Source organism: Salvelinus fontinalis, unplaced genomic scaffold (assembly GCF_029448725.1).
Source record: "Salvelinus fontinalis isolate EN_2023a unplaced genomic scaffold, ASM2944872v1 scaffold_0414, whole genome shotgun sequence".
Taxonomy (NCBI): domain Eukaryota; kingdom Metazoa; phylum Chordata; class Actinopteri; order Salmoniformes; family Salmonidae; genus Salvelinus; species Salvelinus fontinalis.
Window position 1 is genome coordinate 84,797 of NW_026600623.1, and position 26,525 is coordinate 111,321.

General features: G+C 45.7%; 1 protein-coding gene across 2 annotated transcripts in view; it reads right to left on the bottom strand.

Moving 5' to 3' along the window:
- Window positions 1-6,775: 6,775 nt before the first annotated feature.
- LOC129845970 (disintegrin and metalloproteinase domain-containing protein 9-like) overlaps window positions 6,776-26,525 on the bottom strand; it is a 49,783-nt gene continuing 30,033 nt past the window's right edge. Inside the window, exons 16-21 of one of the 2 annotated variants that reach the window (XM_055913958.1) lie at window positions 25,967-26,147; window positions 24,860-24,949; window positions 24,367-24,472; window positions 20,372-20,513; window positions 7,818-7,858; window positions 6,776-7,710 (exon numbers count right to left, since the gene is read on the bottom strand). In XM_055913958.1, coding sequence (XP_055769933.1) covers window positions 7,589-7,710; window positions 7,818-7,858; window positions 20,372-20,513; window positions 24,367-24,472; window positions 24,860-24,949; window positions 25,967-26,147 — 682 coding nt within the window. In that variant the 3' untranslated portion in view covers window positions 6,776-7,588. Of the gene's footprint in view, window positions 7,711-7,817; window positions 7,859-20,371; window positions 20,514-21,566; window positions 21,917-24,366; window positions 24,473-24,859; window positions 24,950-25,966; window positions 26,148-26,525 lie in introns of those variants that run through there. The other variant, XM_055913957.1, reaches the window with a different exon arrangement.

Below are 26,525 nucleotides of genomic sequence, written 5' to 3' on the forward strand. Positions count from 1 at the left end.
GCAGTGATTACAGCCTCGAGTCTTCTTGGGTATGACGCTACAAGCTTGGCACACCTGTATTTGGGGAGTTTCTCCTATTCTTCTCTGCAGATCCTCTCAAGCTCTGTCAGGTTGGATGGGGAACGCCGCTGCACAGCTATTTTCAGGTCTCTCCAGAGATGTTCGATCGGGTTCAAGTCCGGGCTCTGGCTGGGCCACTCAAGGGCATTCAGAGACTTGTCTCGAAGCCACTCCTGCGTTGCCTTGGCTGTGTTCTTAGGGTCGTTGTCCTGTTGGAAGGTAAACCTTTGCAAAAGTCTGAGGTCCTGAGCGCTCTGGAGCAGGTTTTCATCAAGGACCTCTCTGTACTTTGCTCAGTTAATCTCTCTCTCGATCCTAACTAGGGGAAAAACATCCCCACAGCATGATGCTGCCACCACCATGCTTCACCGTAGGGATGGTGCACGTTTCCACCAGATGTGATGCTTGGCCTTCAGGCCAAATAGTTTAATCTTGGTTTCATCAGACTAAAGAATCTTTTTTCTCATGGTCTGAGAGTCTTTAGATGACTTTTGGCAAACTCCAAGCGGCCTGTCATGTGCCTTTATACTGAGGAGTGGCTTCCGTCTGGCCTGGTGGAGTGCTGCAGAGATGGTTGTCCTTCTGGAAGGTTCTCCCATCTCCACAGAGGAACTCTGGAGCTCTGTCAGAGTGACCATCAGGTTCTTGGTCACCTCCCTGACCAAGGCCCTTCTCCCCTGAATGCTCAGTTTGGCCGGGCGGTCGAGTCTTGGTGGTTCCAAACTTCTTCCACTTAAGAATGATGGAGGCCACCGTGTTCTTGGGGACCTTCAATGCTACAGAAATGGTTGGGTAACCTTCCCCAGATCGATGCCTCGACACAATCCTGTCTCGGAGCTCTACTGACAATTCCTTCGACCTCATGGCTTGGTTTTTGTTCTGAGATGCACTGTCAACTGTGGGACCTTATATAGACAGGTGTGTGCCTTCCCAAATCCTGTCCAATCAATTTAATTTAGCACAGGTGGACTCCAATCAAGTTGTAGAAACATCTCAAAGATGATCAATGGAAACAGGGGGCACCTGAGCTCAATATGAGTCTCATAGCAAATTGTCTGAATACTTATTTTTTTTAGAAATTGCAAAAACTTCTAAACCGGTTTTTACTTTGTCATTATGGGGTATTGTGATGTCATTATGGGGTATTGTGTGTAGATTGATTATTTATTATTAAAAATATATATATTTTAGAATAAGACTAACATAAAATAAATTTGGAGAAAGTCAAGGGGTCTGAATACTTTCCAAATACACCATATATATATATATACAGCCATGTTTTCTACTCCCTGTATATAGCCATGTTATTATCTACTCCCTGTATATAGCCATGTTATTATCTACTCCCTGTATATAGCCATGTTATTTTCTACTCCCTGTATATAGCCATGTTATTATCTACTCCCTGTATATAGCCATGTTATTATCTACTCCCTGTATATAGCCATGTTATTATCTACTCCCTGTATATAGCCATGTTATTATCTACTCCCTGTATATAGCCATGTTATTATCTACTCCCTGTATATAGCCATGTTATTTTCTACTCCCTGTATATAGCCATGTTATTATCTACTCCCTGTATATAGCCATGTTATTATCTACTTCCTGTATATAGCCATGTTATCTACTCCCTGTATATAGCCATGTTATTATCTACTTCCTGTATATAGCCATGTTATTATCTACTCCCTGTATATAGCCATGTTATTATCTACTCCCTGTATATAGCCATGTTATTATCTACTCCCTGTATATAGCCATGTTATTATCTACTCCCTGTATATAGCCATGTTATTTTCTACTCCCTGTATATAGCCATGTTATTTTCTACTCCCTGTATATAGCCATGTTATTATCTACTCCCTGTATATAGCCATGTTATTATCTACTTCCTGTATATAGCCATGTTATCTACTCCCTGTATATAGCCATGTTATTATCTACTTCCTGTATATAGCCATGTTATTATCTACTCCCTGTATATAGCCATGTTATTATCTACTTCCTGTATATAGCCATGTTATCTACTCCCTGTATATAGCCATGTTATTATCTACTTCCTGTATATAGCCATGTTATTATCTACTCCCTGTATATAGCCATGTTATTATCTACTCCCTGTATATAGCCATGTTATTATCTACTCCCTGTATATAGCCATGTTATTATCTACTCCCTGTATATAGCCATGTTATTATCTACTTCCTGTATATAGCCATGTTATTATCTACTCCCTGTATATAGCCATGTTATTATCTACTTCCTGTATATAGCCATGTTATTATCTACTCCCTGTATATAGCCATGTTATTATCTACTTCCTGTATATAGCCATGTTATTATCTACTCCCTGTATATAGCCATGTTATTATCTACTCCCTGTATATAGCCATGTTATTATCTACTCCCTGTATATAGCCATGTTATTATCTACTTCCTGTATATAGCCATGTTATTATCTACTCCCTGTATATAGCCATGTTATTATCTACTCCCTGTATATAGCCATGTTATTATCTACTCCCTGTATATAGCCATGTTATTATCTACTCCCTGTATATAGCCATGTTATTATCTACTCCCTGTATATAGCCATGTTATTATCTACTCCCTGTATATAGCCATGTTATTATCTACTTCCTGTATATAGCCATGTTATTATCTACTCCCTGTATATAGCCATGTTATTATCTACTCCCTGTATATAGCCATGTTATTATCTACTCCCTGTATATAGCCATGTTATTATCTACTCCCTGTATATAGCCATGTTATTATCTACTCCCTGTATATAGCCATGTTATTATCTACTCCCTGTATATAGCCATGTTATTATCTACTCCCTGTATATAGCCATGTTATTATCTACTCCCTGTATATAGCCATGTTATTATCTACTCCCTGTATATAGCCATGTTATTATCTACTCCCTGTATATAGCCATGTTATTATCTACTCCCTGTATATAGCCATGTTATTATCTACTCCCTGTATATAGCCATGTTATTATCTACTCCCTGTATATAGCCATGTTATTATCTACTCCCTGTATATAGCCATGTTATTATCTACTCCCTGTATATAGCCATGTTATTATCTACTCCCTGTATATAGCCATGTTATTATCTACTCCCTGTATATAGCCATGTTATTATCTACTCCCTGTATATAGCCATGTTATTATCTACTCCCTGTATATAGCCATGTTATTATCTACTCCCTGTATATAGCCATGTTATCTACTCCCTGTATATAGCCATGTTATTATCTACTCCCTGTATATAGCCATGTTATTATCTACTCCCTGTATATAGCCATGTTATTATCTACTCCCTGTATATAGCCATGTTATTATCTACTCCCTGTATATAGCCATGTTATTATCTACTCCCTGTATATAGCCATGTTATCTACTCCCTGTATATAGCCATGTTATTATCTACTCCCTGTATATAGCCATGTTATTATCTACTCCCTGTATATAGCCATGTTATTATCTACTCCCTGTATATAGCCATGTTATTATCTACTCCCTGTATATAGCCATGTTATTATCTACTCCCTGTATATAGCCATGTTATTATCTACTCCCTGTATATAGCCATGTTATTATCTACTCCCTGTATATAGCCTGTTATCATCTACTCCCTGTATATAGCCATGTTATTATCTACTCCCTGTATATAGCCATGTTATTATCTACTCCCTGTATATAGCCATGTTATTATCTACTCCCTGTATATAGCCATGTTATTATCTACTCCCTGTATATAGCCTGTTATCATCTACTCCCTGTATATAGCCATGTTATTATCTACTCCCTGTATATAGCCATGTTATTATCTACTCCCTGTATATAGCCATGTTATTTTCTACTCCCTGTATATAGCCATGTTATTATCTACTCCCTGTATATAGCCATGTTATTATCTACTCCCTGTATATAGCCATGTTATTATCTACTCCCTGTATATAGCCATGTTATTATCTACTCCCTGTATATAGCCATGTTATCTACTCCCTGTATATAGCCATGTTATTATCTACTCCCTGTATATAGCCATGTTATTATCTACTCCCTGTATATAGCCATGTTATTATCTACTCCCTGTATATAGCCATGTTATTATCTACTCCCTGTATATAGCCATGTTATTATCTACTCCCTGTATATAGCCATGTTATTATCTACTCCCTGTATATAGCCATGTTATTATCTACTCCCTGTATATAGCCATGTTATTATCTACTCCCTGTATATAGCCATGTTATTATCTACTCCCTGTATATAGCCATGTTATTATCTACTCCCTGTATATAGCCATGTTATTATCTACTCCCTGTATATAGCCATGTTATTATCTACTCCCTGTATATAGCCATGTTATTATCTACTCCCTGTATATAGCCATGTTATTATCTACTCCCTGTATATAGCCATGTTATTATCTACTCCCTGTATATAGCCATGTTATTATCTACTTCCTGTATATAGCCATGTTATTATCTACTCCCTGTATATAGCCATGTTATTATCTACTTCCTGTATATAGCCATGTTATTATCTACTTCCTGTATATAGCCATGTTATTATCTACTCCCTGTATATAGCCATGTTATTATCTACTCCCTGTATATAGCCATGTTATTATCTACTCCCTGTATATAGCCATGTTATTATCTACTCCCTGTATATAGCCATGTTATTATCTACTCCCTGTATATAGCCATGTTATTATCTACTTCCTGTATATAGCCATGTTATTATCTACTCCCTGTATATAGCCATGTTATTATCTACTCCCTGTATATAGCCATGTTATTATCTACTCCCTGTATATAGCCATGTTATTATCTACTCCCTGTATATAGCCATGTTATTATCTACTTCCTGTATATAGCCATGTTATTATCTACTCCCTGTATATAGCCATGTTATTATCTACTTCCTGTATATAGCCATGTTATTATCTACTCCCTGTATATAGCCATGTTATTATCTACTCCCTGTATATAGCCATGTTATTATCTACTTCCTGTATATAGCCATGTTATTATCTACTCCCTGTATATAGCCATGTTATTATCTACTCCCTGTATATAGCCATGTTATTATCTACTTCCTGTATATAGCCATGTTATTATCTACTTCCTGTATATAGCCATGTTATTATCTACTCCCTGTATATAGCCATGTTATTATCTACTCCCTGTATATAGCCATGTTATTATCTACTCCCTGTATATAGCCATGTTATTATCTACTCCCTGTATATAGCCATGTTATTATCTACTTCCTGTATATAGCCATGTTATTATCTACTCCCTGTATATAGCCATGTTATTATCTACTCCCTGTATATAGCCATGTTATTATCTACTCCCTGTATATAGCCATGTTATTATCTACTCCCTGTATATAGCCATGTTATTATCTACTCCCTGTATATAGCCATGTTATTATCTACTTCCTGTATATAGCCATGTTATTATCTACTCCCTGTATATAGCCATGTTATTATCTACTTCCTGTATATAGCCATGTTATTATCTACTCCCTGTATATAGCCATGTTATTATCTACTCCCTGTATATAGCCATGTTATTATCTACTTCCTGTATATAGCCATGTTATTATCTACTCCCTGTATATAGCCATGTTATTATCTACTTCCTGTATATAGCCATGTTATTATCTACTCCCTGTATATAGCCATGTTATTATCTACTTCCTGTATATAGCCATGTTATTATCTACTCCCTGTATATAGCCATGTTATTATCTACTCCCTGTATATAGCCATGTTATTATCTACTTCCTGTATATAGCCATGTTATTATCTACTTCCTGTATATAGCCATGTTATTATCTACTCCCTGTATATAGCCATGTTATTATCTACTTCCTGTATATAGCCATGTTATTATCTACTCCCTGTATATAGCCATGTTATTATCTACTTCCTGTATATAGCCATGTTATTATCTACTTCCTGTATATAGCCATGTTATTATCTACTCCCTGTATATAGCCATGTTATTATCTACTCCCTGTATATAGCCATGTTATTATCTACTTCCTGTATATAGCCATGTTATTATCTACTTCCTGTATATAGCCATGTTATTATCTACTCCCTGTATATAGCCATGTTATTATCTACTCCCTGTATATAGCCATGTTATTATCTACTCCCTGTATATAGCCATGTTATCTACTCCCTGTATATAGCCATGTTATTATCTACTTCCTGTATATAGCCATGTTATTATCTACTTCCTGTATATAGCCATGTTATTATCTACTTCCTGTATATAGCCATGTTATTATCTACTCCCTGTATATAGCCATGTTATTATCTACTCCCTGTATATAGCCATGTTATTATCTACTCGTCAGTGTTATTCGTTATTCACTGTATATTTATTCCTCGTGTCACTACACATTTAAAAAAAAAGAAGTTACATCTTATCTTTAACTCGGCATTGTTGGAAAATAACCTGTAAGTAAGCATTTCCACTGTTAGTCTACACCTGTTGTCTATAAAGTATGTGAGAAATAATTTGATTTGACCCCGGCCTGGTCTGTTTCACAAGAGTCACCAGAAATCTCACGATGTTGAGCCTCTGGGTTTAGAAACTCTGGTAATATTCTACTGTACCTCGGAATGAAAGATAGGCCTAATAAAACACAGGAAAATAAGGCTAGAAATCTTATATTCAATATTTATTAGGAGTAACATTTAAATATATAAAAAATCTTGTAAACAGCTCATAAAATAAATTGAGCCTTTGTGGAACTTAACAATATCAACAATATGTATACTTTTATTACAAAACATGTTACCTTCATTTCTGTAGTATAATGTAAAAAGCAATATCTTAAAAAGTCCCTGTCACCAAATCATGTTCCTGCAATAAAATGGTTTAAATATTGTTGTTGAGATACCGACAAACTAACAAACAATGTGAGTAAAATCCAAATATGCAATTTACAATAACGAATAAGGGAAGAGCCCCATTATGTTGGAAGGGGTGTTTGTGTCAGGGCTAATGCTTGGGAGGGATGGGAACACCTGGTCCTTGCTGGGGCAGAGGCGGCTGGGTGGCAGGAGGTCGGTTAGGGTCAGGGTTAATGCTTGGGAGGGATAGGTTTGGGAACACCTGGTCCTTGCTGGGGCAGAGGTGGCTGGGTGGCAGGAGGTTGGTTAGGGTTAGGGTTAATGCTTGGGAGGGATGGGAACACCTGGTCCTTGCTGGGGCAGAGGTGGCTGGGTGGCGGAGGTTGGTTAGGGTCAGGGTTAATGCTTGGGAGGGATGGGAACACCTGGTCCTTGCTGGGGCAGAGGTGGCTGGGTGGCAGGAGGTTGGTTAGGGTCAGGGTTAATGCTTGGGAGGGATGGGAACACCTGGTCCTTGCTGGGGCAGAGGTGGCTGGGTGGCAGGAGGTTGGTTAGGGTTAATGCTTGGGAGGGATGGGAACACCTGGTCCTTGCTGGGGCAGAGGTGGCTGGGTGGCAGGAGGTCAGTTAGGGTTAGGGTCAGGGTTAATGCTTGGGAGGGATAGGTTTGGGAACACCTGGTCCTTGCTGGGGCAGAGGTGGCTGGGTGGCAGGAGGTCGGTTCCAATTGTTGTTTTCTCCATACCTAAGTGGCATATTCAAACAAAAAACAACATTAAAAATAAAACATACTACTAAAACATTTTTCCCCCCAAATGAAAGTCAAAATATGCTACGATAAAGCATTAATACCTGGGTGCTGAGGTAGAGGATGGTGGATATGTAGGCATTGGCTGGAAACAGATGAAGAGAGCAGAATTAATACAACATGTAAAATTATTAATAAGTCATGTACTGGAAAAGGTCCTAGATCTGTTTGTGTTGTATAGCCCACTTCCATGACCAGGCTAGATCTGTTTGTGTTGTATAGCCCACTCCCATGACCAGGCTATACAAACTTTGACCATGATGGCAGTTGATGGAAAAACCTGCTCAGCTCTGGACCCTGTCCCACTTAATAAAGACAGTAGGGTCTGAAATGATTTACCCCCTTAACAAAAATGAGCAAAAAATGACTAAAATAAATCATTAAAATATTGAGCTATATTGTATGCAAAAAAATATTTTTTTCTCAAAAGGTAGGGTAAAAATGGACACCCCTGTTTAATACCTCACTTTGCGAGGATAACAGCACTGAGCATTTTTATTAAATGTTTTATGAGTTTGAGACATTAGGAGAGATCTTAGACCAGTCCTCCATACAGAACACATTAGGAGAGATCTTAGACCAGTCCTCCATACAGAACACATTAGGAGAGATCTTAGACCAGTCCTCCATACAGAACACATTAGGAGGGATCTTAGACCAGTCCTCCATACAGAACACATTAGGAGAGATCTTAGACCAGTCCTCCATACAGAACACATTAGGAGAGATCTTAGACCAGTCCTCCATACAGAACACATTAGGAGAGATCTTAGACCAGTCCTCCATACAGAACACATTAGGAGAGATCTTAGACCAGTCCTCCATACAGAACACATTAGGAGGGATCTTAGACCAGTCCTCCATACAGAACACATTAGGAGGGATCTTAGACCAGTCCTCCATACAGAACACATTAGGAGAGATCTTAGACCAGTCCTCCATACAGAACACATTAGGAGAGATCTTAGACCAGTCCTCCATACAGAACACATTAGGAGAGATCTTAGACCAGTCCTCCATACAGAACACATTAGGAGAGATCTTAGACCAGTCCTCCATACAGAACACATTAGGAGAGATCTTAGACCAGTCCTCCATACAGAACACATTAGGAGAGATCTTAGACCAGTCCTCCATACAGAACACATTAGGAGGGATCTTAGACCAGTCCTCCATACAGAACACATTAGGAGAGATCTTAGACCAGTCCTCCATACAGAACACATTAGGAGGGATCTTAGACCAGTCCTCCATACAGAACACATTAGGAGAGATCTTAGACCAGTCCTCCATACAGAACACATTAGGAGGGATCTTAGACCAGTCCTCCATACAGAACACATTAGGAGAGATCTTAGACCAGTCCTCCATACAGAACACATTAGGAGGGATCTTAGACCAGTCCTCCATACAGAACACATTAGGAGAGATCTTAGACCAGTCCTCCATACAGAACACATTAGGAGGGATCTTAGACCAGTCCTCCATACAGAACACATTAGGAGGGATCTTAGACCAGTCCTCCATACAGAACACATTAGGAGGGATCTTAGACCAGTCCTCCATACAGAACACATTAGGAGGGATCTTAGACCAGTCCTCCATACAGAACACATTAGGAGGGATCTTAGACCAGTCCTCCATACAGAACACATTAGGAGGGATCTTAGACCAGTCCTCCATACAGAACACATTAGGAGAGATCTTAGACCAGTCCTCCATACAGAACACATTAGGAGAGATCTTAGACCAGTCCTCCATACAGAACACATTAGGAGGGATCTTAGACCAGTCCTCCATACAGAACACATTAGGAGAGATCTTAGACCAGTCCTCCATACAGAACACTCCCAGATCCTTGATATCCTTTGTCTGTGCTTATTACCCTCCTCAGTTCAAAACACAGGTTTTCAATGGATTTCAAGTCCGGAGACTGAGATGGCCATCGCTAAATGTTGATTATGTAGCCAAATAACAATTTCTTAGTGGATTTTAAAGTGTGCTTGCTGGAAGAGCCACTTGCGGTCATGTTTCAGCCTCCTCACAGAGTCAACCAGGTTTTTGACTAAAATATCCTGGTACTGGGTAAAGTTGATGATGCCGTTGACTTTAACAAGGCCCCCAGGACCAGCGGAAGCTAAATAGCCCCATAACATCAAAGATCCACCACCATATTATACAGTAGGTAGGCGGTTCTTTTCCGCTCATGCATTCTCAGACACACCGAACCCACCACTGGTGTACGTGGCCTGTATTTTCATCTGACCAAAGCACCGCTTCCAATGCAACATTCATAATCAACGTTTAGCGATGGCCATCTCAGTCTCCAGACTTGAAATCCATTGAAAACCTGTGTTTTGAACTGAGGAGGGTAATAAGCACAGACAAAGGATATCAAGGATCTGTAAGGGTTCTGTATGGAGGACTGGTCTAAGATCTCTCCTAATGTGTTCTGTATGGAGGACTGGTCTAAGATCCCTCCTAATGTGTTCTGTATGGAGGACTGGTCTAAGATCCCTCCTAATGTGTTCTGTATGGAGGACTGGTCTAAGATCCCTCCTAATGTGTTCTGTATGGAGGACTGGTCTAAGATCCCTCCGAATGTGTTCTCCAACTCATAAAATATTTTATAAAAAGGCTCAGTGCTGTTTTCCTCACAAGGTCAGGTACTGAAAGGTATTAAAGACAGGGGTGTCAATAATTTTGACCCGTACCTTTGAGAATTATGTATTAAATAATATAATTTATATTTTTTTAATAGATCAGTATTTGAATGATTTATTTTGTGGTCATTTTTATCAAGGGTGTCAATATCAGATCCCACTGCACATGCAGTGGAACTGTTTACCCGAGGGGGTGGGGCCTGTGTTGCTGGGGGAACAGTTTACCTGAGGGGGTGGGGCCTGTGTTGCCAGGGGCTGTGGAGTTGGTGTTTTCGGGACATTGCCATTCGCTTGGCCATTCGCTGTGTTCCCTGACCTGCGTACATTAGAAATCATCATGTGAAATGCAACAGCTGTGACCGGGAGAAAGTCACCCAGTTTTACATACTATATGCTTTTAATCTCATACAATTTCCATGTCACACAACCTGTTAAACTAAAGAATAACCTGTTAAACTAATCAAAGAAGTGCCACAAACTAGGTTTGTACGGTTTTGTGATGAGATGAACCCAATTTACAGAGACAAGAATCTTTATTGACATTTTGTTGGTTTACTCATAAGCTAGATGTCCATGAGCTAGGTGTCCATAAGCTAGGGGTCCATAAGCTAGGTGTCCATAAGCTAGGTGTCCATAGCTACAGTTGAAGTCAGAAGTTTACATACACTTAGGTTGGAGTCATTAAAACTCATTTTTCAACCACTCCACAAATTTCTTGTTAACAAACTATAGTTTTGGCAAGTGTTAGGACATCTACTTTGTGCATGACGCAAGTAATTTTTCCAACAATTGTTTATAGACAGATTATTTCACTTATAATTCCCTGTATCACAATTCCAGTGGGTCAGAAGTTTACATACACTAAATTGACTGTACAGCTTGGAAAATTCCAGAAAATGATGTCATGGCTTTGGAAGCTTCTGATAGGCTAATTGACATCATTTGAGTCAATTGGAGGTGTACCTGTGGATGTATTTCAAGGCCTACCTTCAAACTCAGTGCCTCTTTGCTTGACATCATGGGGAAATCAAAAGAGATCAGTCAAGACCTCAGAAAAACAATGGTAGACCTCCACAAGTCTGGTTCATCCTTGGGAGAAATTTCCAAACGCCTGAAGGTACCACGTTTATCTGTACAAACAATAGTACGCAAGTATAAACACCATGGGACCACGCAGCCGTCATACCGCTCAGGAAGGAGACACATTCTGTCTCCTAGAGATGAACGTACTTTGGTGCAAAAAGTGCAACTCAATCCCAGAACAACAGCAAAGGCCCTTGTGAAGATGCTGGAGGAAACAGGTACAAAAGTATCTATATCCACAGTAAAACGAGTCCTATATCGACATAACCTGAAAGGCCGCTCAGCAAGGAAGAAGCCGCTGCTCCAAAACCTCCATTAAAAACGCCGGACTATGGTTTGCAACTGCACATGGGGTCAAAGATCGTACTTTTTGGAGAAATGTCCTCTCTTCTGATGAAACGAAAATAGAACTGTTTGGCCATAATGACCATCGTTACGTTTGGAGGAAAAAGGGGGATGTTTGCAAGCCAAGAACACCATCCCAACCGTGAAGCACGGGGATGGCAGCATCATGTTGTGGGGATGCTTTGCTGCAGGAGGGACTGGTGCACTTCACAAAATAGATGGCATCATGAGGAAGGAAAACGATGTGGATATTTTGAAGAAACATCAAGACATCAGTCAGGAAGTTAAAGCTTGGTCGCAAATGGGTCTTCCAAATGGACAATGACCCCAAGCATTCTTCCAAAGTTGTGGCAAAATGGTTTAAGGACAACAAAGTCAAGGTATTGGAGTGGCCGTCACAAAGCCCTGACCTCAATCCCATCGAAAATTTGTGGGCAGAACTGAAAAAGTGTGATAAAAGCTGAAATAAATCATTGTCTCTACTATTATTCTGACATTTCACATTCTTAAAATAAAGTGGTGATCCTAACGGACCTAAAACAGGGAATTTTTACTGGGATTAAATGTCAGGAATTGTGAAAAACTGAGTTTAAATGTATTTGGCTAAGGTGTATGTAAACTTCCGACTTCAACTGTAAGTGTCCATAGCTAGGCGTCCATAGCTGCTAGGCGTCCATAGCTGCTAGGCGTCCATAGCTGCTAGGCGTCCATAGCTGCTAGGCGTCCATAGCTGCTAGGCGTCCATAGCTGCTAGGCGTCCATAGCTGCTAGGCGTCCATAGCTGCTAGGCGTCCATAGCTGCTAGGCGTCCATAGCTGCTAGGCGTCCATAGCTGCTAGGCGTCCATAGCTGCTAGGCGTCCATAGCTGCTAGGCGTCCATAGCTGCTAGGCGTCCATAGCTGCTAGGCGTCCATAGCTGCTAGGTGTCCATCCAATTAGCGATAGCATTACAGAGGAATACTCTAGAATCCGCATTACGAAAATATGCACATTTTTCCCACCAGTGGTGTTTCCATCAAATATAGTTTTTGCTGATAAAAATCAGTGCGTGATGACATAGTGCACACAAAATGTACTTCTTCGCTAAAGTATTCGTGTACCGAATAAAAATGTAAAGTTCAATATGTTTCCACGTCCTGTTTCCGTCACAGCTGTCATGATCATTATTTTAATAGGTTATGACTTTACTCACATAAAAACTGTGGATTAACGTGGTGATAGACAGTGTTTACCTGGAGCGTGGTGATAGACAGTGTTTACCTGGAGCGCCTGGAGCGTGGTGATAGACAGTGTTTACCTGGAGCGTCTGAAGCGTGGTGATAGACAGTGTTTACCTGGAGCGTGGTGATAGACAGTGTTTACCTGGAGCGTCTGGAGCGTGGTGATAGACAGTGTTTACCTGGAGCGTCTGGAGCGTGGTGATAGACAGTGTTTACCTGGAGCGCCTGGAGCGTGGTGATAGACAGTGTTTACCTGGAGCGCCTGGAGCGTGGTGATAGACAGTGTTTACCTGGAGCGCCTGGAGCGTGATGATAGACAGTGTTTACCTGGAGCGTCTGAAGCGTGGTGATAGACAGTGTTTACCTGGAGCGCCTGGAGCGTGGTGATAGACAGTGTTTACCTGGAGCGTGGTGATAGACAGTGTTTACCTGGAGCGCCTGGAGCGTGGTGATAGACAGTGTTTACCTGGAGCGTCTGGAGCGTGGTGATAGACAGTGTTTACCTGGAGCGTCTGGAGCGTGGTGATAGACAGTGTTTACCTGGAGCGCCTGGAGCGTGGTGATAGACAGTGTTTACCTGGAGCGTGGTGATAGACAGTGTTTACCTGGAGCGCCTGGAGCGTGGTGATAGACAGTGTTTACCTGGAGCGTCTGGAGCGTGGTGATAGACAGTGTTTACCTGGAGCGCCTGGAGCGTGGTGATAGACAGTGTTTACCTGGAGCGCCTGGAGCGTGGTGATAGACAGTGTTTACCTGGAGCGCCTGGAGCGTGATGATAGACAGTGTTTACCTGGAGCGTCTGAAGCGTGGTGATAGACAGTGTTTACCTGGAGCGCCTGGAGCGTGGTGATAGACAGTGTTTACCTGGAGCGTGGTGATAGACAGTGTTTACCTGGAGCGCCTGGAGCGTGGTGATAGACAGTGTTTACCTGGAGCGTCTGGAGCGTGGTGATAGACAGTGTTTACCTGGAGCGTCTGGAGCGTGGTGATAGACAGTGTTTACCTGGAGCGCCTGGAGCGTGGTGATAGACAGTGTTTACCTGGAGCGTGGTGATAGACAGTGTTTACCTGGAGCGCCTGGAGCGTGGTGATAGACAGTGTTTACCTGGAGCGTGGTGATAGACAGTGTTTACCTGGAGCGTCTGGAGCGTGGTGATAGACAGTGTTTACCTGGAGCGTCTGGAGCGTGGTGATAGACAGTGTTTACCTGGAGCGCCTGGAGCGTGGTGATAGACAGTGTTTACCTGGAGCGCCTGGAGCGTGGTGATAGACAGTGTTTACCTGGAGCGCCTGGAGCGTGATGATAGACAGTGTTTACCTGGAGCGTCTGAAGCGTGGTGATAGACAGTGTTTACCTGGAGCGCCTGGAGCGTGGTGATAGACAGTGTTTACCTGGAGCGTGGTGATAGACAGTGTTTACCTGGAGCGCCTGGAGCGTGGTGATAGACAGTGTTTACCTGGAGCGTCTGGAGCGTGGTGATAGACAGTGTTTACCTGGAGCGTCTGGAGCGTGGTGATAGACAGTGTTTACCTGGAGCGCCTGGAGCGTGGTGATAGACAGTGTTTACCTGGAGCGTGGTGATAGACAGTGTTTACCTGGAGCGCCTGGAGCGTGGTGATAGACAGTGTTTACCTGGAGCGTGGTGATAGACAGTGTTTACCTGGAGCGCCTGGAGCGTGGTGATAGACAGTGTTTACCTGGAGCGTCTGAAGCGTGGTGATAGACAGTGTTTACCTGGAGCGCCTGGAGCGTGGTGATAGACAGTGTTTACCTGGAGCGTGGTGATAGACAGTGTTTACCTGGAGCGCCTGGAGCGTGGTGATAGACAGTGTTTACCTGGAGCGTCTGAAGCGTGGTGATAGACAGTGTTTACCTGGAGCGTGGTGATAGACAGTGTTTACCTGGAGCGTGGTGATAGACAGTGTTTACCTGGAGCGTCTGGAGCGTGGTGATAGACAGTGTTTACCTGGAGCGTCTGAAGCGTGGTGATAGACAGTGTTTACCTGGAGCGCCTGGAGCGTGGTGATAGACAGTGTTTACCTGGAGCGTGGTGATAGACAGTGTTTACCTAGAGCGTCTGGAGCGTGGTGATAGACAGTGTTTACCTGGAGCGCCTGGAGCGTGGTGATAGACAGTGTTTACCTGGAGCGCCTGGAGCGTGGTGATAGACAGTGTTTACCTGGAGCGCCTGGAGCGTGATGATAGACAGTGTTTACCTGGAGCGTGGTGATAGACAGTGTTTACCTGGAGCGCCTGGAGCGTGGTGATAGACAGTGTTTACCTGGAGCGTCTGGAGCGTGGTGATAGACAGTGTTTACCTGGAGCGCCTGGAGCGTGGTGATAGACAGTGTTTACCTGGAGCGCCTGGAGCGTGGTGATAGACAGTGTTTACCTGGAGCGTGGTGATAGACAGTGTTTACCTGGAGCGCCTGGAGCGTGGTGATAGACAGTGTTTACCTGGAGCGTGGTGATAGACAGTGTTTACCTGGAGCGCCTGGAGCGTGGTGATAGACAGTGTTTACCTGGAGCGTGGTGATAGACAGTGTTTACCTGGAGCGCCTGGAGCGTGGTGATAGACAGTGTTTACCTGGAGCGTGGTGATAGACAGTGTTTACCTGGAGCGCCTGGAGCGTGGTGATAGACAGTGTTTACCTGGAGCATCTGAAGCGTGGTGATAGACAGTGTTTACCTGGAGCGCCTGGAGCGTGGTGATAGACAGTGTTTACCTGGAGCGTGGTGATAGACAGTGTTTACCTGGAGCGCCTGGAGCGTGGTGATAGACAGTGTTTACCTGGAGCGTCTGAAGCGTGGTGATAGACAGTGTTTACCTGGAGCGTGGTGATAGACAGTGTTTACCTGGAGCGTGGTGATAGACAGTGTTTACCTGGAGCGTCTGGAGCGTGGTGATAGACAGTGTTTACCTGGAGCGTCTGAAGCGTGGTGATAGACAGTGTTTACCTGGAGCGCCTGGAGCGTGGTGATAGACAGTGTTTACCTGGAGCGTGGTGATAGACAGTGTTTACCTGGAGCGTCTGGAGCGTGGTGATAGACAGTGTTTACCTGGAGCGCCTGGAGCGTGGTGATAGACAGTGTTTACCTGGAGCGCCTGGAGCGTGGTGATAGACAGTGTTTACCTGGAGCGCCTGGAGCGTGATGATAGACAGTGTTTACCTGGAGCGTGGTGATAGACAGTGTTTACCTGGAGCGCCTGGAGCGTGGTGATAGACAGTGTTTACCTGGAGCGTCTGGAGCGTGGTGATAGACAGTGTTTACCTGGAGCGCCTGGAGCGTGGTGATAGACAGTGTTTACCTGGAGCGCCTGGAGCGTGGTGATAGACAGTGTTTACCTGGAGCGTGGTGATAGACAGTGTTTACCTGGAGCGCCTGGAGCGTGGTGATAGACAGTGTTTACCTGGAGCGTGGTGATAGACAGTGTTTACCTGGAGCGCCTGGAGCGTGGTGATAGACAGTGTTTACCTGGAGCGTGGTGATAGACAGTGTTTACCTGGAGCGCCTGGAGCGTGGTGATAGACAGTGTTTACCTGGAGCGTGGTGATAGACAGTGTTTACCTGGAGCGCCTGGAGCGTGGTGATAGACAGTGTTTACCTGGAGCGTCTGAAGCGTGGTGATAGACAGTGTTTACCTGGAGCGTGGTGATAGACAGTGTTTACCTGGAGCGTGGTGATAGACAGTGTTTACCTGGAGCGCCTGGAGCGTGGTGATAGACAGTGTTTACCTGGAGCGTCTGAAGCGTGGTGATAGACAGTGTTTACCTGGAGCGTGGTGATAGACAGTGTTTACCTGGAGCGTGGTGATAGACAGTGTTTACCTGGAGCGTCTGGAGCGTGGTGATAGACAGTGTTTACCTGGAGCGTCTGAAGCGTGGTGATAGACAGTGTTTACCTGGAGCGCCTGGAGCGTGGTGATAGACAGTGTTTACCTGGAGCGTGGTGATAGACAGTGTTTACCTGGAGCGCCTGGAGCGTGGTGATAGACAGTGTTTACCTGGAGCGCCTGGAGCGTGGTGATAGACAGTGTTTACCTGGAGCGTCTGAAGCGTGGTGATAGACAGTGTTTACCTGGAGCGCCTGGAGCGTGGTGATAGACAGTGTTTACCTAGAGCGCCTGGAGCGTGGTGATAGACAGTGTTTACCTGGAGCGCCTGGAGCGTGGTGATAGACAGTGTTTACCTTGAGCGCCTGGAGCGTGGTGATAGACAGTGTTTACCTGGAGCGTCTGGATCGTGGTGATAGACAGTGTTTACCTGGAGCGTGGTGATAGACAGTGTTTACCTGGAGCGTGGTGATAGACAGTGTTTACCTGGAGCGTGGTGATAGACAGTGTTTACCTGGAGCGTGGTGATAGTGTTTACCTGGAGCGTGGTGATAGACAGTGTTTACCTGGAGCGTGGTGATAGACAGTGTTTACCTGGAGCGTGGTGATAGACAGTGTTTACCTGGAGCGTGGTGATAGACAGTGTTTACCTGGAGCGTGGTGATAGTGTTTACCTGGAGCGTCTGGAGCGTGGTGATAGACAGTGTTTACCTGGAGCGTGGTGATAGACAGTGTTTACCTGGAGCGTCTGGAGCGTGGTGATAGACAGTGTTTACCTGGAGCGTCTGAAGCGTGGTGATAGACAGTGTTTACCTGGAGCGCCTGGAGCGTGGTGATAGACAGTGTTTACCTGGAGCGTGGTGATAGACAGTGTTTACCTGGAGCGTCTGGAGCGTGGTGATAGACAGTGTTTACCTGGAGCGCCTGGAGCGTGGTGATAGACAGTGTTTACCTGGAGCGCCTGGAGCGTGGTGATAGACAGTGTTTACCTGGAGCGCCTGGAGCGTGATGATAGACAGTGTTTACCTGGAGCGTGGTGATAGACAGTGTTTACCTGGAGCGCCTGGAGCGTGGTGATAGACAGTGTTTACCTGGAGCGTCTGGAGCGTGGTGATAGACAGTGTTTACCTGGAGCGCCTGGAGCGTGGTGATAGACAGTGTTTACCTGGAGCGCCTGGAGCGTGGTGATAGACAGTGTTTACCTGGAGCGTGGTGATAGACAGTGTTTACCTGGAGCGCCTGGAGCGTGGTGATAGACAGTGTTTACCTGGAGCGTGGTGATAGACAGTGTTTACCTGGAGCGCCTGGAGCGTGGTGATAGACAGTGTTTACCTGGAGCGTGGTGATAGACAGTGTTTACCTGGAGCGCCTGGAGCGTGGTGATAGACAGTGTTTACCTGGAGCGTGGTGATAGACAGTGTTTACCTGGAGCGCCTGGAGCGTGGTGATAGACAGTGTTTACCTGGAGCGTCTGAAGCGTGGTGATAGACAGTGTTTACCTGGAGCGTGGTGATAGACAGTGTTTACCTGGAGCGTGGTGATAGACAGTGTTTACCTGGAGCGCCTGGAGCGTGGTGATAGACAGTGTTTACCTGGAGCGTCTGAAGCGTGGTGATAGACAGTGTTTACCTGGAGCGTGGTGATAGACAGTGTTTACCTGGAGCGTGGTGATAGACAGTGTTTACCTGGAGCGTCTGGAGCGTGGTGATAGACAGTGTTTACCTGGAGCGTCTGAAGCGTGGTGATAGACAGTGTTTACCTGGAGCGCCTGGAGCGTGGTGATAGACAGTGTTTACCTGGAGCGTGGTGATAGACAGTGTTTACCTGGAGCGCCTGGAGCGTGGTGATAGACAGTGTTTACCTGGAGCGCCTGGAGCGTGGTGATAGACAGTGTTTACCTGGAGCGTCTGAAGCGTGGTGATAGACAGTGTTTACCTGGAGCGCCTGGAGCGTGGTGATAGACAGTGTTTACCTAGAGCGCCTGGAGCGTGGTGATAGACAGTGTTTACCTGGAGCGCCTGGAGCGTGGTGATAGACAGTGTTTACCTGGAGCGCCTGGAGCGTGGTGATAGACAGTGTTTACCTGGAGCGTCTGGATCGTGGTGATAGACAGTGTTTACCTGGAGCGTGGTGATAGACAGTGTTTACCTGGAGCGTGGTGATAGACAGTGTTTACCTGGAGCGTGGTGATAGACAGTGTTTACCTGGAGCGTGGTGATAGTGTTTACCTGGAGCGTGGTGATAGACAGTGTTTACCTGGAGCGTGGTGATAGACAGTGTTTACCTGGAGCGTGGTGATAGACAGTGTTTACCTGGAGCGTGGTGATAGACAGTGTTTACCTGGAGCGTGGTGATAGTGTTTACCTGGAGCGTCTGGAGCGTGGTGATAGACAGTGTTTACCTGGAGCGTGGTGATAGTGTTTACCTGGAGCGTCTGGAGCGTGGTGATAGACAGTGTTTACCTGGAGCGTGGTGATAGACAGTGTTTACCTGGAGCGTGGTGATAGTGTTTACCTGGAGCGTGGTGATAGTGTTTACCTGGAGCGTGGTGATAGACAGTGTTTACCTGGAGCGTGGTGATAGACAGTGTTTACCTGGAGCGTGGTGATAGTGTTTACCTGGAGCGTCTGGAGCGTGGTGATAGACAGTGTTTACCTGGAGCGTGGTGATAGACAGTGTTTACCTGGAGCGTGGTGATAGACAGTGTTTACCTGGAGCGTGGTGATAGACAGTGTTTACCTGGAGCGTGGTGATAGTGTTTACCTGGAGCGTCTGGAGCGTGGTGATAGACAGTGTTTACCTGGAGCGTGGTGATAGTGTTTACCTGGAGCGTGGTGATAGACAGTGTTTACCTGGAGCGTGGTGATAGTGTTTACCTGGAGCGTGGTGATAGTGTTTACCTGGAGCGTGGTGATAGTGTTTACCTGGAGCGTGGTGATAGACAGTGTTTACCTGGAGCGTCTGGAGCGTGGTGATAGACAGTGTTTACCTGGAGCGTGTTGATAGTGTTTACCTGGAGCGTGGTGATAGTGTTTACCTGGAGCGTGGTGATAGACAGTGTTTACCTGGAGCGTGGTGATAGACAGTGTTTACCTGGAGCGTGGTGATAGACAGTGTTTACCTGGAGCGTCTGGAGCGTGGTGATAGACAGTGTTTACCTGGAGCGTGGTGATAGACAGTGTTTACCTGGAGCGTGGTGATAGTGTTTACCTGGAGCGTGGTGATAGACAGTGTTTACCTGGAGCGTGGTGATAGACAGTGTTTACCTGGAGCGTGGTGATAGACAGTGTTTACCTGGAGCGTGGTGATAGACAGTGTTTACCTGGAGCGTGGTGATAGTGTTTACCTGGAGCGTGGTGATAGACAGTGTTTACCTGGAGCGTGGTGATAGACAGTGTTTACCTGGAGCGTGGTGATAGTGTTTACCTGGAGCGTGGTGATAGTGTTTACCTGGAGCGTCTGGAGCGTGGTCCTTTGAGACATCTTTCCAGGGTATCCCTTCTAAACACATAGAGCAGCACTAACACCAGGAGCACCAGGATGGGAACCACCAGCAGGAAGAAGATCAGCAGGCCGTCCCTCAGGGAATAATCTGGGAGCAGCAGAGGGATAGTTATTAGTGAAGGTCAGCAGGCCGTCCCTCAGGGAATAATCTGGGAGCAGCAGAGTGATAGTTATTAGTGACGATCAGCAGGCCGTCCCTCAGGGAATAATCTGGGAGAAGCAGAGGGACAGTTATTAGTGAAGATCAGCAGGCCGTCCCTTAGGGAATAATCTGAGAGCAGCAGAGTGATAGATATTAGTGAAGATCAGCAGGCCGTCCCTCAGGGAATAATCTGGGAGCAGCAGAGGGATAGTTATTAGTGAAGGTCAGCAGGCCATCCCTCAGGGAATAATCTGGGAGAAGCAGAGGGATAGTTATTAGTGAAGGTCAGCAGGCCGTCCCTCAGGGAATAATCTGGGAGCAGCAGAGGGATAGTTATTAGTGAAGGTCAGCAGGCCGTCCCTCAGGGAATAATCTGGGAGCAGCAGAGGGATAGTTATTAGTGACGATCAGCAGGCCGTCCCTCAGGGAATAATCTGGGAGCAGCAGAGGGATAGTTATTAGTGAAGGTCAGCAGGTCGTCCCTCAGGGAATAATCTGGGAGCAGCAGAGGGATAGTTATTAGTGAAGGTCAGCAGGCCGTCCCTCAGGGAATAATCTGGGAGCAGCAGAGGGATAGTTATTAGTGAAGGTCAGCAGGCCATCCCTCAGGGAATAATCTGGGAGCAGCAGAGGGATAGTTATTAGTGAAGGTCAGCAGGCCATCCCTCAGGGAATAATCTGGGAGCAGCAGAGGGATAGTTATTAGTGAAGGTCAGCAGGCCGTCCCTCAGGGAATAATCTGGGAGCAGCAGAGGGATAGTTATTAGTGAAGGTCAGCAGGCCATCCCTCAGGGAATAATCTGGGAGCAGCAGAGGGATAGTTATTAGTGACGATCAGCAGGCCGTCCCTCAGGGAATAATCTGGGAGCAGCAGAGGGATAGTTATTAGTGAAGGTCAGCAGGCCGTCCCTCAGGGAATAATCTGGGAGCAGCAGAGGGATAGTTATTAGTGACGATCAGCAGGCCGTCCCTCAGGGAATAATCTGGGAGCAGCAGAGGGATAGTTATTAGTGAAGGTCAGCAGGCCGTCCCTCAGGGAATAATCTGGGAGCAGCAGAGGGATAGTTATTAGTGAAGGTCAGCAGGCCGTCCCTCAGGGAATAATCTGGGAGCAGCAGAGGGATAGTTATTAGTGAAGGTCAGCAGGCCGTCCCTCAGGGAATAATCTGGGAGCAGCAGAGGGATAGTTATTAGTGAAGGTCAGCAGGCCATCCCTCAGGGAATAATCTGGGAGCAGCAGAGGGATAGTTATTAGTGAAGGTCAGCAGGCCGTCCCTCAGGGAATAATCTGGGAGCAGCAGAGGGATAGTTATTAGTGAAGGTCAGCAGGCCGTCCCTCAGGGAATAATCTGGGAGCAGCAGAGGGATAGTTATTAGTGAAGATCAGCAGGCTGTCCGTCAGAGTGAACATTACCTATCTATAATGACAGGCAGGTAGAGACAGGAAAGGTGTGCAGTGAACATTACCCATCTATAATGACAGGCAGGTAGACAGAGGAAAGGTGTGCAGTGAACATTACCCATCTATAATGACAGGCAGGTAGAGACAGGAAAGGTGTGCAGTGAACATTACCCATCTATAATGACAGGCAGGTAAAGACAGGAAAGGTGTGCAGTGAACATTACCCATCTATAATGACAGGCAGGTAGAGACAGGAAAGGTGTGCAGTGAACATTACCCATCTATAATGACAGGCAGGTAGAGACAGGAAAGGTGTGCAGTGAACAGTACCTATCTATAATGACAGGCAGGTAGAGACAGGAAAGGTGTGCAGTGAACAGTACCTATCTATAATGACAGGCAGGTAGAGACAGGAAAGGTGTGCAGTGAACAGTACCCATCTATAATGACAGGCAGGTAGAGACAGGAAAGGTGTGCAGTGAACAGTACCTATCTATAATGACAGGCAGGTAGAGACAGGAAAGGTGTGCAGTGAACATTACCTATCTATAATGACAGGCAGGTAGAGACAGGAAAGGTGTGCAGTGAACAGTACCTATCTATAATGACAGGCAGGTAGAGACAGGAAAGGTGTGCAGTGAACAGTACCTATCTATAATGACAGGCAGGTAGAGACAGGAAAGGTGTGCAGTGAACATTACCCATCTATAATGACAGGCAGGTAGAGACAGGAAAGGTGTGCAGTGAACAGTACCTATCTATAATGACAGGCAGGTAGAGACAGGAAAGGTGTGCAGTGAACATTACCCATCTATAATGACAGGCAGGTAGAGACAGGAAAGGTGTGCAGTGAACAGTACCTATCTATAATGACAGGCAGGTAGAGACAGGAAAGGTGTGCAGTGAACATTACCCATCTATAATGACAGGCAGGTAGAGACAGGAAAGGTGTGCAGTGAACATTACCCATCTATAATGACAGGCAGGTAGAGACAGGAAAGGTGTGCAGTGAACATTACCCATCTATAATGACAGGCAGGTAGAGACAGGAAAGGTGTGCAGTGAACAGTACCTATCTATAATGACAGGCAGGTAGAGACAGGAAAGGTGTGCAGTGAACATTACCCATCTATAATGACAGGCAGGTAGAGACAGGAAAGGTGTGCAGTGAACAGTACCTATCTATAATGACAGGCAGGTAGAGAGAGGAAAGGTGTGCAGTGAACAGTACCTATCTATAATGACAGGCAGGTAGAGAGAGGAATGGTGTGCAGTGAACATTACCTATCTATAATGACAGGCAGGTAGAGAGAGGAAAGGTGTGCAGTGAACAGTACCTATCTATAATGACAGGCAGGTAGAGAGAGGAAAGGTGTGCAGTGAACAGTACCCATCTATAATGACAGGCAGGTAGAGAGAGGAAAGGTGTGCAGTGAACATTACCTATCTATAATGACAGGCAGGTAGAGAGAGGAAAGGTGTGCAGTGAACAGTACCTATCTATAATGACAGGCAGGTAGAGAGAGGAAAGGTGTGCAGTGAACATTACCCATCTATAATGACAGGCAGGTAGAGAGAGGAAAGGTGTGCAGTGAACAGTACCTATCTATAATGACAGGCAGGTAGAGAGAGGAAAGGTGTGCAGTGAACATTACCCATCTATAATGACAGGCAGGTAGAGACAGGAAAGGTGTGCAGTGAACATTACCCATCTATAATGACAGGCAGGTAGAGACAGGAAAGGTGTGCAGTGAACATTACCCATCTATAATGACAGGCAGGTAGAGACAGGAAAGGTGTGCAGTGAACAGTACCTATCTATAATGACAGGCAGGTAGAGACAGGAAAGGTGTGCAGTGAACATTACCTATCTATAATGACAGGCAGGTAGAGACAGGAAAGGTGTGCAGTGAACATTACCTATCTATAATGACAGGCAGGTAGAGACAGGAAAGGTGTGCAGTGAACATTACCCATCTATAATGACAGGCAGGTAGAGACAGGAAAGGTGTGCAGTGAACAGTACCCATCTATAATGACAGGCAGGTAGACAGAGGAAAGGTGTGCAGTGAACATTACCTATCTATAATGACAGGCAGGTAGAGACAGGAAAGGTGTGCAGTGAACATTACCTATCTATAATGACAGGCAGGTAGAGACAGGAAAGGTGTGCAGTGAACATTACCTATCTATAATGACAGGCAGGTAGAGACAGGAAAGGTGTGCAGTGAACATTACCTATCTATAATGACAGGCAGGTAGAGACAGGAAAGGTGTGCAGTGAACAGTACCCATCTATAATGACAGGCAGGTAGAGACAGGAAAGGTGTGCAGTGAACATTACCTATCTATAATGACAGGCAGGTAGAGACAGGAAAGGTGTGCAGTGAACAGTACCTATCTGTGCAGGCCCGCTGTCCACACTGCCCCCTCTCCCTGACTTGGCACAGTAAGGAGGTCCCCAGCCGTCATTACAGTGGCAGTGGCCCAGGTTGTTGCACACCTGGGGGAGATATACCAATCAATTAACTAATCAACCAACCAATACAATAGACACAGGCCTCTCTCCCAAGAAGAGCCAATCAGATGGCCTAAAACATGTGAAGTGTCCAACCACTTCTAGAGGATTAGATCTCTCCCCAGAGGAGACCATCAGATGGCCTGTAACACATGATGTATCCAACCCCGTCTAGAGGATGAGACCTTCTCTTACCCCCCGGCTGTTACATGTGATGTATCCAACCCCGTCTAGAGAATGAGACCGTCTCTTACCCCCCGGCTGTTACATGTGATGTATCCAACCCCGTCTAGAGAATGAGACCGTCTCTTACCCCCCGGCTGTTACATGTGATGTATCCAACCCCGTCTAGAGAATGAGACCGTCTCTTACCCCCCGGCTGTTACATGTGCTGTTGGCATCACAGTGGAGGTCCACAGGAAGTAGAGCTGAGGCATTCACACACTGGAAGTCAAGGCAGGCCTGGAAGAAAAGAGATGAGTCCTGGATATTATCTCTGAATTCAAACAAACCTCCCATAGCAATGTCTACAAAGCATTATGGTTCTCCTACTGCTTCACACACACACACCTGTGGAAGAAGTGGCTCCACACACACCACCCGCCCTGTGGAAGAAGTGGCTCGACACACACACACACACAGCACCCGCCCTGTGGAAGAAGTGGCTCGACACACACACACACACACACACACACCACCCGCCCTGTGGAAGAAGTGGCTCGACACACACACACACACACCACCCGCCCTGTGGAAGAAGTGGCTCGACACACACCACCCGCCCTGTGGAAGAAGTGGCTCGACACACACACACCACCCGCCCTGTGGAAGAAGTGGCTCGACACACACACACCACCCGCCCTGTGGAAGAAGTGGCTCGACACACACACACCACCCGCACTGTGGAAGAAGTGGCTCGACACACACACACCACCCGCCCTGTGGAAGAAGTGGCTCGACACACACCACCCGCCCTGTGGAAGAAGTGGCTCGACACACACCACCCGCCCTGTGGAAGAAGTGGCTCGACACACACACACCACCCTGTGGAAGAAGTGGCTCGACACACACACACCACCCTGTGGAAGAAGTGGCTCGACACACACCACCCGCCCTGTGGAAGAAGTGGCTCGACACACACACACCACCCTGTGGAAGAAGTGGCTCGACACACACACACCACCCTGTGGAAGAAGTGGCTCGACACACACACACCACCCTGTGGAAGAAGTGGCTCGACACACACCACCCGCCCTGTGGAAGAAGTGGCTCGACACACACACACCACCCTGTGGAAGAAGTGGCTCGACACACACACACCACCCTGTGGAAGAAGTGGCTCGACACACACACACCACCCTGTGGAAGAAGTGGCTCGACACACACACACCACCCACCCCGTGGAGGAAGTGACATCATCTTAGAAAGATAGAAACTAAGATGAAACTGAAACCAAAACTGCTAATCTATTAGCCGTACCTTCCCCTTGGAGCAGGGGCTGCCCTGGTTGACATAGGCAGGGTCCAGAACATCAGAGCCCAGGTTAAAGTCTGCGTTGACACATGAAGAGCCATCGATGATCTGGTTACTGACGGAGCCTCCAGGAGGAGGGTTGTTGGTGTTTACGTTAGTGCACTGTACCTTCCCACACATGGCATTACTGCAGGAACACAGTGGAGACAGGGAAGGCGTCAGTAGTAACTCTACACGTGGCATTACTGCAGGAACACAGTGGAGACAGGGAAGGCGTCAGTAGTAACTCTACACTCCGCCCCCGGGGGGCTGGGCCTCTACACTCCGCCCCCGGGGGCAAGAATGTGAATGTCAAAATTACAACTATAAATGCACTAAGACATACAGTTAGAGTCAAAGTTTGGACACATTTACTCATTCAAGGGTTTTTCTTTATTTTTACTATTTTCTACAATTTAGAATAATAGTGAAGACATCAAAACTAGCAAATAACACATATGGAATCATGTAGGAACCAAAATATATTTTATATTTTACAGAGCCACCCTTTGCCTTGACATTCTCT